The sequence below is a fragment of the Sarcophilus harrisii genome, chromosome 1 (genome assembly GCF_902635505.1).
Source record: "Sarcophilus harrisii chromosome 1, mSarHar1.11, whole genome shotgun sequence".
NCBI lineage: Eukaryota > Metazoa > Chordata > Mammalia > Dasyuromorphia > Dasyuridae > Sarcophilus > Sarcophilus harrisii.
The window spans coordinates 277,688,283-277,704,187 of record NC_045426.1 but is presented as its reverse complement, the minus strand read 5'-3'; the positions used below and the strand labels follow the sequence as shown (position 1 = coordinate 277,704,187).

At 35.2% G+C, this 15,905-nt stretch overlaps 1 protein-coding gene across 3 annotated transcripts in view; it reads left to right on the top strand.

Moving 5' to 3' along the window:
- The window catches only part of SUSD1 (sushi domain containing 1), a 296,420-nt gene that overhangs the window by 57,525 nt on the left and 222,990 nt on the right, over positions 1–15,905 (top strand). For all 3 annotated transcript variants that reach the window (XM_031942900.1, XM_031942890.1, XM_031942907.1), the window contains exons 4-5: positions 7,319–7,471; positions 8,821–9,000. In XM_031942900.1, the coding sequence (XP_031798760.1) occupies positions 7,319–7,471; positions 8,821–9,000 (333 nt within the window). The remainder of the gene's footprint in view (positions 1–7,318; positions 7,472–8,820; positions 9,001–15,905) is intronic.

Below are 15,905 nucleotides of genomic sequence, written 5' to 3'. Positions count from 1 at the left end.
GACCTCAGACACTTAACACTTCCTATCTGTGTGACTCTGGGCAAGTCACTTAACCCCAATTGCCTCAGCAGAAAAAAAAAAAATGAAACTGCTAAAGATAATTGAAAATTCTGTATAATTCCTCAGAGATGATTCAGCCCACTTCTTTCTTTCTCTTCAGATCGGGCTCAGATAATTCTTTATCTGTAGTGTCTGTTCAAGATGTATAATCAGATAGAATAATTTAATGAGTTGCCCATCCAAGTGCATACAATAATCTGGGTGATATGGCAAACTACCAAGCATTTATTAAGAATTTATTATTTGTTGGGCATTGTGCTAAGTGCTGGGAATACAAATACAAGCAAAAAGAAAGGCCTCTATTTCTTTTTTTTTAGTTATTATAACTTTTTATTGACAGAACATATGCATGGGTAATTTTTTACAATATTATCCCTTGTACTCACTTCTGTTCCAACTTTTCCCTTCCCTCCTTCCATGCCCTCCCCTAGATGGCAGGCAGTCTCATACATGGTAAACATGTTAAAGTATATCCTAGATACAATATATGTGTGCAGAATCATACAGTTCTCTTGTTGCACAGGAAGAATTGGATTCAGAAGGTAAAAATAACCTGGGAATAAAAACAAAAATGCAAACAGTTCACACTCATTTCCCAATGTTCCTTCCCTGGGTGTAGCTGCTTCTGTCCATCACTGATCAATTGAAACTGAGTTAGATCTTCTCTTTGTTGAAGATATCCATTTCCATCAGAATATATCTTCATACAGTTTCGTTGTTGAAGTGTATAATGATCTCCTGGTTCTGCTCATTTTACTCAGCATCAGTTCATGTAGGTCTCTCCAAGCCTCTCTGTATTCATCCTGCTGCTCACTTCTTACAGAACAATAATATTCCATAACATTCATATATCACAATTTACCCAACCATTCTCCAATTGATGGGCACCCATTCATTTTCCAATTTCTAGCCACTACAAACAGGGCTGCCACAAACATTTTGGCACATACAGGTCCCTTTCCCTTCTTTAGTATCTCTTTGGGGTATAAACCCAGTAGTAGCACTGCTGTATCAAAGGGTATGCATGGTTTGATAACTTTTTGGGCATGATTCCAGATTGCTCTCCAGAATGGTTGGATCCATTTGCAATTCCACTAACAATGCATCAGTGTCCCAGTTTTTCCACATTCCTTCCATCATTCATCATTAATTTTTCCTGTCATCTTAGCCAATCTGACAGATGTGCAGTGGTATCTCAGAGTCGTCTTAATTTGCATTTCTCTGATCAATAGTGATTTGAAACACTTTCATATGAGTGGAAATAGTTTTAATTTCTTCATCTGAAAATTGTCTGTTCATATCCTTTGACCATTTATCAATTGGAGAATGGCTTGATTTCTTATAGAGTCAATTCTCTATATATTTTGGAAATGAGAAAGGCTTCTATTTCAATGGTGGGAAGGCATTTATGTAAAAAGGGAACTGAAAACAGGAAAGGTAGAGAAGACTCTGGGTGGGAATTGGCGGAAATGTCCAGAGAATCAGTTGTGGAACCAAGAGATGAGTGAAAGAATGAATATGGTTGGCCTGCGTAGTTCCTCAAAACATAAGTTTTGAGAGGAACTTGCCAGAGGGAACCACAGGGCTGAGGAATCTTTTAGGTTGAGAAAGTCAGAGAAGATTAGGGATCATACAGAGACAGAGAGAGAGAGAGAGAGAGAGAGAGAGAGAGAGAGAGAGAGAGAGGAAAGCTGAGACATACTGGGTATTATGCTTTCTTCTCTTATTTTGGTATTCCATTAAGGATGTCTGGACTGATTTCTGTTGAGTAGCCATGAATCTAATAAGGATATCCTCTAGTAGTACTCTGGATTTCAGTGTAATCAATATAATATCATCTGTAAACTTGGAGAACTTTTCCAATAACCAAGACTCTCTTCCGTTCAGAATTTGTAAAAGATGTTCTCTTTCAGTGGAGAACATCTTTGGTGAAGAAATAAGTATATAGGCATTACAATGAATGGTCTGTTGGGCTTAGACCCAGGAAGACCTGAGTTCAAATTTGGTCTCACACATTTACTAGCTGTGGGCAAGTCACTTCAACTCTATATTCCTCAATTTCCTCATCTGTAAAACAGGGATAAAATAGCATCAATCTTCTAATGTTTTTGTGAAGATAAAATGAGAAAATATTTATGAAATATTTTATAAAACTTAAAGCAATATACACACATATATAAATACATACATATCTATCCCTATATGATAGCTATTATTACTCTTATTATTTCTATTTTATCATTGAGTTATTTTCAGTCATGTCCAACTCTCTGTGATTCCATTTGGAGTATTCCTGGCAAAAACACCCAAGTAGTTTGCCATTTCCTTTAGATGAGGAAACTGAGGAAGATGAGTCTTCCTGACTCCAAGTCAGGGACTCTATCTACTGTGCCATCTAGCTGCCCCTATTCCTACCTATTATATTTTGCTTAAATATGATCACTGGATTGTTGAGCAGACATATCCATGGTTGTATTTGTTGTAGATTTGTATGTAATTTTATGACAGATTGAGTAGCATCTGTAGTATCTGTAAAGCTTCATTTTGTTTTATTAAGGCAAATACCTTTGTAATGAAGAAGCAATGGATGAAAAAGTGTGTTATATTCTCTAAATTTCTTAATTGGTAAAGACATCTCTGTTGTAGAAAATATTCTATGAAAGATTGCTTATTTTTTCTTATGTTTTCTTCAAGAGAACTTTTAATGGCTGTATATATCATTTTGATAAAGGTTTTGAAAATTATTTACTACTTTATTTTCCCCAATTACATTTAATTAATTAACAAATGAATTAACATTCATTTAAAAAACTTTAAGTTCCAAATTTTTTCTCTTCTTTCCTTCCCTTTTTCCTCATTGAGAAGGCAAACAACTTGAGATAGGTTATACATGATAGTCATGTAAAACATATTTCCATATTAGTAATGTTGTTAAAGAAAATATAGATAAAAAAAATCTTCAAGAAAAATAAGATAAGGAAAAAAAGCATGTTTCAACCAGTTATTTTTCTGGGGATTCTTGCCAGCTACTAAAGATTCTTCACACTCTGAACTAGAACTCAGAGCCAATGAAAGGCAGAAGCAAAGAGGAAAGGAAATAGATGATAGGGAATGAACCTATGATTTCATTACTATAGGGAGAAGTACCATCTTTCCATTAAGAAGTTTAATTTTATTAAGTTACTTATGAGTTTCCTTTCCTGTTTACCTTTTTTTTATTGGCTTTTTTTTTTTTTTTGAGTCTTGTATTGGAAAGTTAGATTTTCTATTCAACTCTGGTCTTTTCTTTTTTCTTCCTTTTCTTTTCTTTTTTTTTTTTTAACTCTGGTCTTTTTTTTTTTTAATATCAAGAATGCTTGAAAAAAAAAAGAATGCTTGAAAATCCCCTGATTCATTGAAGATCTATTTTTTTCTCTGAAGGATTATACTCACTTTTACTAGGTAGATGATTCTTGGTTGTAATCCGAGCTCCTTTGCCTTCAGGAATATTGTATTCCAAGCTCTCCAATCCTTTAATGTAGAAGCTGTTAAATTTTGTGTCATCTTGACTGTGGCTCCATGATACTTGAATTTTCCAATTTTCCAATGTTTTTTGCAATATTCTCTTCTTGGCCCAAGAGCTTTGGAATTTAGTTATACTATTCCTGGAAGTTTTCCTAGTGGGATCACCTAAAGAAAGTGATTGGTGAGTTCTCTCAATTTTTATTTTACCTTCTGGTTCTAGAAAATTAGCACAGTTTTTCTTGACAATTTCTTGAAAGATGACATCTAGGCTCTTTTTTTTGATCATGGCCTTCAGGTAATCCAATACTTAAAAAATTATCTCTCCTAGATTTATTTTCCAGGTCAGTTGTTTTTCCAAAATATATATATTTTTTCATTCTTTTGATCATGCTTTATTGTTTCTTGATTTCTCATAAAGTCATTAACTTCCATTTGCTCAATTCTAATTTTTAAGGAATTCTTTTCTTCATTGAGATTTTGTACATCCTTTTCTAGTTGGCCAATTCTACTTTTTAAGGAACTAGTTTTATTTTTTTTTAATTCAGTGGCTCTTTTTCCATTTGACCAGCTCTCTCCTTGTCTTTTTGTATATCTTTTATCATTTGGTCTAATCTGTTTTTTTTAATTAAAAATTTTTTTAATCTGTTTTTTAGGGTATTTTTTTCTCCCAGCATTTTTTTTTTTTTTTTTTTTTTTTTTTTGGTATGTCTCCTTTACTACCATCTGTGGGCTGAGAGTACTGGAAGCAGCCACTGCTGCTGCTGATTCACTGTGTAGACCACTATTCTCCTTCCAGTCACCCAGGTTCATAACCTCAGAGTCCCCCTCAATTCCTCAGCCCCTATTTGTAATTAGCTGCCAAATCCTGTTCTTTCTTGATGCTGACTACTGGAATCTGACTACTCTCCTTACTCACACAGCCAGGATCCTAGCCTAGACCTTCATCACCTCTTGTCTGGACTTTCTTAATAGCCTTCTTTTTGGTCTTCTGATCTGTGTCTCCTGACACAGCTGCCAAAATGAATATTTGGTGTTTACTGATTCAAGCTACTGAACTCTTGTGACTACAGATTAACTATAGGATCAAATATGAACTCCTTTGTCTTTTAAATCTCATTTACAACCAATCTTCTTATATTTCAACATGTCAATAAGCACTTACTATGTGTCAGACTCAGTGCTAAGAACCGGACCTGAAGGCCAGATAGATTACATTTCACCTTCTTCCCCCGGTCTACTCTCTGGTACCACTGAGGGCTTTTGGGGATATCTATACTCTCTATAAATGGCTTCAGCCCCCACCAACGATGTTCTCTAAGGTTAGGAAGTGGTTTCCTTTTACTAAGGTAACTGGGATAGTGTAAAAAGAGAGGTGGAGATGGATTGGCTTTTATAAAGGAATATTTCCTTTAAAAGTTAAGGTCACAAAGCTATAGACTAATTCATACAACACTTACAAGACATAATCCTCCTTCCCTCTTCTACCACCTTAGGCTGGGGAGGGGAAGGAGATTAATTCATAATTTAGTTCAGTTCCCTTTGAGTTCTAAGTCCAAAATCCTCCTTGAGTTCAAATCCCAGGTACGCTGGGACTGGCTGTTCCATTCCAGGTGCAAGCCTCTCTTTAATGCCTCCATGATTTGAACTCTTGGGTCCTGTGAGGATCACCTTCAGCACCTGAAACTGAGGAGGACAAATAACCAGAAGAGAAACAAATATTCCTAGGTTCATTTTTTGAATCTGCAGATTAAAAAGAGATTGTGAGGGAATCCTTCTCATGTTCTCAAGGAACAACCTTCTCATCTCATTGGTTTAGTCCATGGTGTCTTTGCTGTGATTAAAATGGAGTCATTTGAAATCTTCACTCTCTCAATGTGGCAGATAAGAATTGCTGAAAAGAGAGCAGCTGTTTTAGGGAGTGGGGAAGGGGAGAAGAGGGAGAAAAATTTGGAACATAAAGTTTTGCAAAGTTAACTGTTGAAAATTATCTTTGCATGCATTTGGGATAATTTTTGTCAATAAGGAATTTAAAAAATTTTAGGAGAAGGGGGGAAATGGAGAGGGTGTCAGAGAGATGGAATGGGGAATTAGTCTGTAGTCAGAAATGGAGCCAAAAGAGGAGTAAAGGAGTGATTAAGACTGACTTGAACACTTACTCAGAATGGAAGTTCTAGTCACCATCAGAACCTGGGAGCAGCAGGGCGAGAAGCTTCTTGCAGGGGGAGAAGCTTCTTCCAGGTTGAGAAAACTATTGGGACATGACCAAGAAGTCCAGAGTCAGATGCAGAACCTTTTGATTCATTACTTTCTTTATATATTCTACATTATAACTAAATTGTATTGTTCTTTGTTCCATACAGGTAACTCTCCATATTTCATCTTATTCTTCATCTTCCAACTTTGCAAACACTGCTTTTCTGTCTGGAGTGCATTTTCTATTTATCTCCTCTCTTGGAATCTCTGTTTTCTTTCAAATTGCCAACTTAAGTGCACTTTTCTATGTGAAGGCTTTCTTAGCTGCTAACAGCAAACTTTCTTGTATAAATTTTTTATTTATTGTATTAGTTTTATTATTTTATTTATTCATTGCACACCAAAGCAGCACTATTTACTAGAGGTAGCCAAGTGGCACAGTAGGTAGAATGCTGGGCCTAGAGTCATGAAGGCTTGAATTCAAATCTGGCCTCAAATATTGTATATAAGGTTGTTGAAGTTGTGGTTCTAGCTCTCTGACTTTTCATATAGATGAGTTTATAATCTGGACATAAATAAAATCTACAGATAACTATCTTTATGTGTTGATGTGTGGGGTAATTTGCAACAGTACCTAATCAATGAACTCTTAAATAATTTTTATTACATGGAATATCAATAGTTATACTGCTATTTACAGATTGTTAAATTTCTTTTTCTTGTCCTACTCTGCCAGTATAATTGGGTAAATGGGCCATCCAAGACCAAGGGCCAATTTTACATTTTTATATATCATGAGTTAGTACTTTTAGCAAAGTGAAAAGATTCAGATGTGATCCTTGCAATAGATTTTGTCTGCTGACTTAGAACTAACCTAGCCAAGTATTGTAAGGTTTATAGCTAGAATGTTGATTATTAGAGGATGAAAAATGAATACATGAAAAAAGAATTTATTAAAAGGGTTCCAAGTACTGTGCAAACAAATACCAAAACAAAAGAACTTGCTTTCAAGAAGCTTATTATTAATAATAATGATTATTAATTAGAATTAATGGGGGACACAATGAACTTTGGGCAGTGATACCCAGCAAGTATCACTTTAGTCCAGAAAGTTATAATGATGAGGAATGGAAACTTTGGGGAGTAAATTGATACATCCCTTGAAGGAATGATGGCAAAGTTGATTTAATCATGGTTCATGATTCTAGAACTAGAGTGAGCTTAGGGATTAATGCATAGCAACAATGGATGCTTTGAATACAATAATTTATGAATCCCATTTTGATAACTTAAACTTAGTCAAAACATATCACTTAACCACCACTTATTTGTTGAGTGTCTGCAATATATTTTTTGCATGGAGGGATCCAACAGAAATATAAGATAAGGGCCCACTACTGAAGGAGCTTACTATCTAGTTGAAAAGACAAATCTAAAATTCATTAAATGATGGTGAAATTATAACAAGTATATTCCTCTATGAAGTAATGTAGACTGGAAAAATAATTTTTTCTCACCTTTTTTGGTCTCTTTCCGCTCTTACTTTTGATGGATTGTCAAGACTTGAATGAATGTGAAGTCCCAGATACCTGTGGTCCTGGGGGACAATGTATAAATACTCCTGGAAGCTATGAATGCTATTGCAAGAATGGATACCTTCCCCAAAATGGGATCCAACCTTTCTACCCTACGAGGGATGGTACATTATGCAAAGGTAGGTCGCTGCTTAGATATGTAATATTTGGAGTTGAGGATGGACTCATGGGGACATCTGTCTGCTCTCAAATTCCTACCTTAAAGATCATTTGATTATATGGCCATATGTGATTTATCTGTCCCCTTGCAAAATCTACAAAGCAGTTATACCAAGATATTAGGTAGAGTGTTTAACCAACCCCAAAGCATAAACTGCTTTCAAGAAACTATGGCATATTAATTATTGGTATCTGCAAGTGGGAGAGGCATTGAGCCCTAGAGGATAGAGAAAGGGCCTCAGTGTCAGAAAGACTTGAACTAAAATCCCTGCTTCAATACACAAAGGCTGTATGATCCTGAGAGACATTTGTTCTTTTGTTACTTTAGGGCAGTCCTGCCAAATTCAAATAGAGATGGAAGTCACTAAACTATGTAGAAAGATACTCACGTGGCATATATTGACTTAGAGAACTACATATTAACATTGTAAATGTTTTTGTTGAATCTTTACTTAGTTTGTTAAATATAATTCAATTATGTTTTAATTTGATTCAGTCCTACTTTGGATAACACATGGCCTCCTGCAAGGCTGACACCTCAGCTTCAGACAATTAAGACAACTAAGGTGCCATCCTGAATTGGTTCCAATACCTGAACTTTCTTTAACTGCATCAGTAAAATAATGTCAGTAAAACAGATCCTTATTGCAAATGGATACTTCTAATTACTAATTTATCTAATTTATTGAAGCAGTTTAAGCAAGGCTTATACTTTGAAACAGAATAATGGAGGGAGAAAGGAATAAGCATTTTCATAGCACCTATTGTGTGCTAAGCATTCTGGTAATCATTTTACAAATATTATCTCATTTGATTCTGACAACAACCCTGAAAGATATGTGATTATTATTGCCATTTCAAAGATGAGGAAAGTGAGGCAAAAAAATGACTTTCCCAGAGTTATATGGTCAATAAGTATCTGAGACATTATTTGAACTAAGGCCTTCCTGACTTGAGGGATAGTACCTCTAGCAGCTAGTAGTTGATTATGTATTAAGTATGATCTTGAAAATAATATAATTGTATTAGTTTTAAAAAATTTTATTCATTCTGACTTTTCATTATCAGGCTGGCCTTGTCCCTTTAGTACTTATTAGTCAGACTTAACTCGGTAGTTGCACATGCATACATGTGGTTCCTGTGGGAAGTGAGAATGGAATGTAGATACAGATTTAAGAGCTCCCAGACAATTGTTGAAATAGAGCCAAATGGTCAAGCCAGAGTGAATCCATTAAATTGGGAGGAGGGTTTGCTTTTGCCTTTGAAGAATCCACACAATGACTTATATTTGGCATGATTTTACCTATAGAAATAGACTGTGGGACACCTCCGGAGATTCCAAATGGCTACATCATCGGAAAATACACCTCTAGACTGGGTGGCCAAGTTAATTATGCTTGTAAAGAAGGATTTTACAATGACCAGAAAGAGAGTATGACAACTTGTACTGCTGATGGTACTTGGGAGACCCCAAAGATACACTGTCAAGGTGAGAGGGACTATAGGATAAAGACACCTCTTTGTTATTCAGTCAAAAGGAGATAATTTTTACAAATTTTGTATCTGGGGGGTAGTCATGGTGCTCAGAGCTCATTGTCTGTAATTGATTTCCCCAGTTCTTCCATATCTCTCTTGTCACAGTTTGACTTGAATCTATTAAAGCAAACAAGCATATAGAGTACCACTATGTGTTCCACCTTTCTAAAAAGCACAATAAGGATGATAGAAAAAGTTGAAGATATAACTCTTGTTTTTTTTGAGATGCTTATTATTACCAATTTCATAAAATTTATGCTTTTGAAATTTGAACCAGCAGTTCTATATTATTTGGACCACCTAGAGTGCCTGATTTGGAATAAAGGAGACCAGAGTTCAAATCCATCCTCATATATTTACTACCTGTGTCCCCAGGCAAGTGATTGAACCCTCTTTGCCTCAGTTTCCTCATCTGTAAAATGACCTAGAGAAAGAAATGTTTTTACCATTTTTTAACCAATATATATCTATATATTTTTACCAATTATTATTATACCAATTACCATTTATTTTAACCAATATCTTTACCATTAAAACCCCAAAAAGAGTCATGGAGGGTTGATGAAAATAACTAAACAACAAAACATCATTACTTGGGTTCTTTCCAAGTTTACGACCTATGATAGTCCTTCACACATTCTTTATTGTGATTTCATCGGTAGAGGGAATCCTGGGTATGGAAACTTCCTTTACGAATTCAGATTATTAGCTTCTATGATGATGCTTAGAGTTGCCTTTGCAGAGCACTAAGAGTTTATAAGTCACTTGTTCAAAGTCTCACAGCCAGTTTGTGTCAGGGGCAATATTTGAACTGGGGTGTTTCTGGTTCTAAATGGTCTCTCTATCATTCATACTCATTCTTTACCTTTCTTATTCTGTACTACTTTGATATTCCTTGGATACACTCCACACCTTCCCAACATTCTGCTTATATTCACAATGTTCTCTGCTTGCTATGCTCTGATTCATATCTCTACTTGGTGAAATCCTGCTTATCCTTCCTACTTAGCTAAAATGTCACCTTTTCAATGAAACTTTCCTAGATTTCCCCAACCATAAGTGGTTCCTACCCCTTTCAATTTTTATCTTCTTTTTGTACTTTTTTTCTGTGCTTTTTTTCACATAAGACTTTGATTATGTTTTCTTTCCTCAACTCTCCAGACTTCTCAAACATTACCTTTGATCTTTATATTGTGTATAGTGTAACACATTGACTTGCCCATGGTCACATAGCTTGCAAGTGTCTGAAGATGGATTTGAATTTAGGAAGATGAGTCAGTTGCCAATTCCTCCTCTATGTCATTTTACAGATGAGGAAGCTGAGGCAAATGGGGTTCAGTGACTTGTGTAAGTCATACAGCTAGTAAATATCTGAGGACAGATTTGAACTCAGGAAGATGATTCTTCCTGACTGGCACACCAGTCACTGTGCCTGCCACCTTGTAGGTACATAGTTACTAAATATTTTTTTCTTAATTAGAATGTGGGTTTGAGAGTAAGAATCCCCAGCTACGAAGTGGCCAAGTTGAGATTTCAAACCTAGGTCTTCTGATCTAAGTTTTTTCCCTATACATTATTTTTGTATTCCCTCAGTTGCAGGTAAGGAAGCACAGAATGTTAGAGCTGGAAGATACCTTAGAGATTATCATCAGTCTAAAGTCTCTCACTTTAAGGTGAGGAGGCTGAGGCCCATAAGGGTAAAGTCCCACAGTGAATATTATAAAGGGCAGTGGAGAGTATTTGAAACAAGTTTTCCTATCTCCAGTGCTCTTTCCACTCTACTATCCTGTCTTCCATAATTTGATGCAAACCAGGAATTGAATCTTTTGGCACTCATTTCTTTCTCTAACTTCACTGGGAGAATCTCCTTCTCATAAACATCATTCATGTTGGATATAGCTTAGAAAAAAAAACAAAACAAAACCATGGATTTCCCTTATGGATATGGCTTCTTATCAAGCAGAACAGATGCTTGTAAAATATGTTTCCTAATGGGCCACTTTATTTTATTTTAATTAAAGAAAATATTTTGTTGATATCTTTTTTATATCATAACAATTTTCCAATGTATCCCTACCAAGAAAACCCTTTCTTATAACAAAGAAGAATAATTAAGCAAAAGTAGCCAACAAAATGGCTGTTTGATATACGTAACATTTTGTAACTGTTGTAATACTATTTCTTTACTAAAAATAGGGAAATGTGTTTTAATATCTGGAATAAACACTTACCATGAAAGAATAATAATAACTTTTTAAAAAGCTCCCTTACTACCTGCTTATTTTGTGCCAAATATGGGGGGAATATATTTTGTCATTCAATCAACATGTGCTTAGTAAGTTACCTACAAGAGACAGTGATGGTGGGGAGAGCCATTAAAAAATAAAAAAAAAAAACCTCATCATTATTTCTAAGAACTATTAATGTTGAATTGTTTATTGTTCCCAATGCAATAGGTGGGAAAATAAAAAGGTATGAGTGGGTGGATCAGGCAATACAATGTTATGGCTAGATATCATAGACTCACTAATATATTATTTTTATTTCATCTATTTATTTATTTACATTCATTCATTTGTTATTCAGCAGTTAATATCTGGGGATAATTCATATGAATTCCAGAACTGTATTTTCATAATTTTGTATTTATGAGCGAGGACTAAGATTCCTCTATACTAGTTTCCTAAACTGTTGGTTGCACCTCATGTGGGGTGTAGCTGAATGTGGGAATTGTGAAATTATAATTTGTTATCAGTAATGTTTGATTTGTATACCTAGTTTATATAACTTATATGCCTGGGATTGTGTAAAAATTTCTTAGGTGAAAAGGGATCGTACGTGGAAAAAATTTAAGAAGCCTTGCTCTATACTATGATTTTTAAAAAGCATTCAAGAATTTATGGAATAGCTCTGCCTTATTGATGATGACTGATAGGTGATTCAATGTATTGTAAATAGATGTCTGTCTTTGACTTGGTTCCTTCTTTTTTTTCACAGGATTAGGATTCAGTCAGTTGTTGTTTAGTTTTGTGTGTGTGTGTGTGTGTGTGTGTGTGTGTGTGTGTGTGATGTCTAATTCTTCATGACCCTATTTGGGGTTTTCTTAACAAAGACACTGGAGTGGTTTGCCATTTTTTTTTTTTTTTGCTCATTTAAATATGAGAAAACTGAGGCAAACAGGGTTAAATGACTTACCCAGGGTCACACAGCTACTATGTGTCTAAGCCAGATTTAAACTCAGGAGGATGAGTCTTCCTGACTCCTATCTGCTGTGCCACTTAGTTGCCCTCAGTTGTGATTGGAATTACAAAATTCTAGATCCTAATTTTAGCTTTGCTACTTAAAATCTTATAACTTTGTACCAGAAACAATTCATTGGAATTTCAGTTTTCCTTTCTGAAAAATGGGGATTCTTACTCTTCTTACCTCATCTAAGTTGTGAGGATCAGATAAAATAGTATGTGTGAAGGTTCTTTCTGTTTTGTAAACCATTGTATTAACATGTAAGGTTACTGATCTTTCTAGTTCATGACAATCCACACCAATTTTGGAAGCTTACCCATGCTTCCAAAAGTCACCAGATGACAGGGAACATAATAATAATAATAATAATAATAATAATAATGTGAATAGTAGCTGACATTTAAATAGCACTTTAAAGTTTTCCAGGTGCTTTAGATATGTTACCTTATTTATTTCTCCCAACAATCCTGGGAGGTTGGGCTATTATAATTTCCATTTTAGAGATGAGGAAGCCAAGGCTGACAGAGGTTAAATGACTTGCCCAGTGTGACACAGCTAGTAGGTCTTTGAGGTGGGATTTGAACTTGAATTCTTCCTGATTCCAACTTCAACACTCTATATATTACATCACTTTCTTTTCTCCAGTGGACATTATTGTCTAAAGGTGAACAGGACTTGGGGATACATATTTTCATTTTAATTAAATTTTATAGTGGTACATGGACACATTAAAAAATTTTCTCTGATGTCAGAGGCTGCCCAGTTTCTTCAGGCCTTGGGCCTTTATGAATAATGTGACTGGTGGGAAGAATTTGTCCTAAGTGAAATTACAGTAAGGTCTCAGTTGTTCATAAACATGGAGGGAAGAGGAAGCTTTTTTGGGGGGTGGGGAGAGAAACTTACATAGACATCATGGGGAAAAGAAGCCTTTGGCCAAAGAGCTATTATAATTTGTGGAGTAGGATAATTTGTAGTTGTAAATAATTGAAAAGGCAACTGCATGTTTCTGTGGAAGAGTTTGGAAAAATGGGCATCTCTTTCTGTATGTGGAGTTTTATTTGGTCCTAGAGACAAAAGAGAAGGTAACTAACAGCTAATAAATCTGTTGAAGACTTCATGCTAGAGGATTTTTTCCAGAGGGAAGTCCAAAAGGGAAGAAAAGTTAGTAAAAAAAAAGATTAGATATTAATAATCAAATAAAAACAAAGAAGAGAATCCTACATAAATAAGATCATCATTTGAGTATTTTGTTCTTTTCATAATCAATTTGTTGTTGTTCATATTTCAGTGGTGTCCAACACTCCATGATTCCTTTGGGGATTTTCTTGGCAGAGATACTGGAGTGGTTTTCTAGTTCCTTTTCCATTTTATAGATGAGGTAACTGAGGAAAACAGGGTTAATGGACTTGCCCAAGGTCACATACTTAGTAAGTTTCTGAGGCAAGATTTGAACTGAGGAAAGTAAGTTTTTTTTACCCAAATCTTGGCATTCTGTCTAATATGCCACCCAGCTGCCCTTTCATGATCAATACCATTCTCTAAATTTGACTTGAATTTTAAAGGTGACATAGACTTGATGTAGTCAGAAAGAAACCCTCACCTAGTTTTTACAAGAGATAACCTATGGACAATCCATATGCTCCATTGGTGTACATATTATGTCAAAAGAACCAAAGGAATGCTAGCACTTTGGAATTTCCTTATAGTAGATTTGCAGTAGTGGAGAGACAAGAAAGGATGGGCAGGTACAGATGAAAGAAGCAACCATATCAAGAAAGTCTATGAATCTAAAGAAGGAATCAGTGTAACAAAGAAGAAACTCAATTTTATGAGTCATCTTAATAGTTAAATTAATAAGTTAATTGTTCAGTTAGGCCTTGGGTTTGATTCTAGATAGCCTACTGACCTATCTGATCCACAAGATCTGGCTCAAGGCGCCTTAGAGGATGATGATTTATGACTACTGGGGATTTTCAAAAGAATATGTTGTTGGCCTCAAAAGCAGCTCCTTTAAGAAGAATCCTGGAAATATGATTTTTAGAGTGAATGGATGGACCACTTTCAACTAATATACACTTTGCTGAGTGTATAAGTTCTGGTGCGTTTGTTGAAAATACAAAATCAAATATATTAATAAAACCAGCTTCATTACTTATAAAACACAAAGTGGTTTCCCCACTTTGAGGAAAGCCTTTTTTTGTAGATTGATTAAAGAACCAAAAAAGAAAATAGGCCCCATCAATTGGGAAATGACTGAATAAGTAAATGAATGTAATGGAATATTATTCTTCTATAAGAAAATGAACAGCAGGATAATTTCAGAAAGATCTGGAGAGACTTACATGGTAAGTAAAATGAGTAGAACTAAAAGAACATTGTACACAGCAACAACAAGATTATGTAATAATCAACTGGGAAAGACATGGCTCTTTTCAATAATGAGGTGATTTAGGCCAATTCCAAAAGACTTGTGATAGAGAGAACCATCTGCATCTAGAGAGAGGACTATGGGGAGTGAATGTAAATCACAAAAAAATTTTTCACTTTTGTTGTCGTTTGCTTGCTTGTTTTTTCTTTCCTCTCATTTTTTTCCTTTTTGATTTTTTGTATGTGCAGCATGATAAATGTAGAAATATATTTAGAAGAATTGCACATGTTTAACCTATATTGAATTACTTGCTGTTTAAGGCTGGGGAAGGTGGGAAAGGAGGGAGAAACATATGGAACACAAGGTTTTGCTAGGGTGAATGTTGAAAACTATCTTTGCATGTATTTTGAAAAATGGAAAGCTATTATAAAAAACAAAAAAATAAATAAATCAGTGAAAAGAAAAAAAAATGGGTAGAATCCTTTCCCTTTTCCAATTCACTGCGTTGGTTCAATTCTGGTACAAGAAGAGTACATGATAGAAATTATACTAAAAAATGTTTGTGTGAAAAAATTAATAATTACTCCTCTAAACTCGCTGAAGTCTTGTCATATTGGCTATTCCTTACATGGGACATTCATTTCCCACCTTTATGCCTTTGCATAAGCCTTCCCCCAGGTCAGGAATGCACTTTTTCCTTATCTTCCTTTTGCTTAAATCTTGATTTTCCTTCAAAATGCAGCTCAAACACTATAACAAGCCTTTCTTCATCTTTACACCCTTTAGTACCCTCCCCCAAATGATTTTTTATTAATTTTGCATATATTTATACTTTCTATGTTGCTTTCTTGAGCAGAGCAAAAGTTTGTTGGGAGCACAGGGACTATTTTGTTTTGGTTATAGTATCAAGAATACTCACCTGCCTGGCACATAGTAGGCACTTAAGTGCTCCATTAATTGGTTGAAATCCAAATTTTGAAAGGCAGCAGCTCTCTAGAGGGGAACATTAAATCTATTTCATGTCTTGTCTTTATTTTTCTAATATTATTATTTTATTTTCTTCCTGCTACTTTGTATTCCCCTTTCCCCACAAATCTACTTCTTACTCCAGGCCTTGTCTCCCCCCCTCCCACTCCCCCCTTTCTTCTTTTCTTTGTACTGCAGCTGTGGACTGTGGGATTCTTCCTTCTTTCCCAAATGCCTATCCAACTCTTCTGAACAACACCACATATGGAAGTCAAGATGTG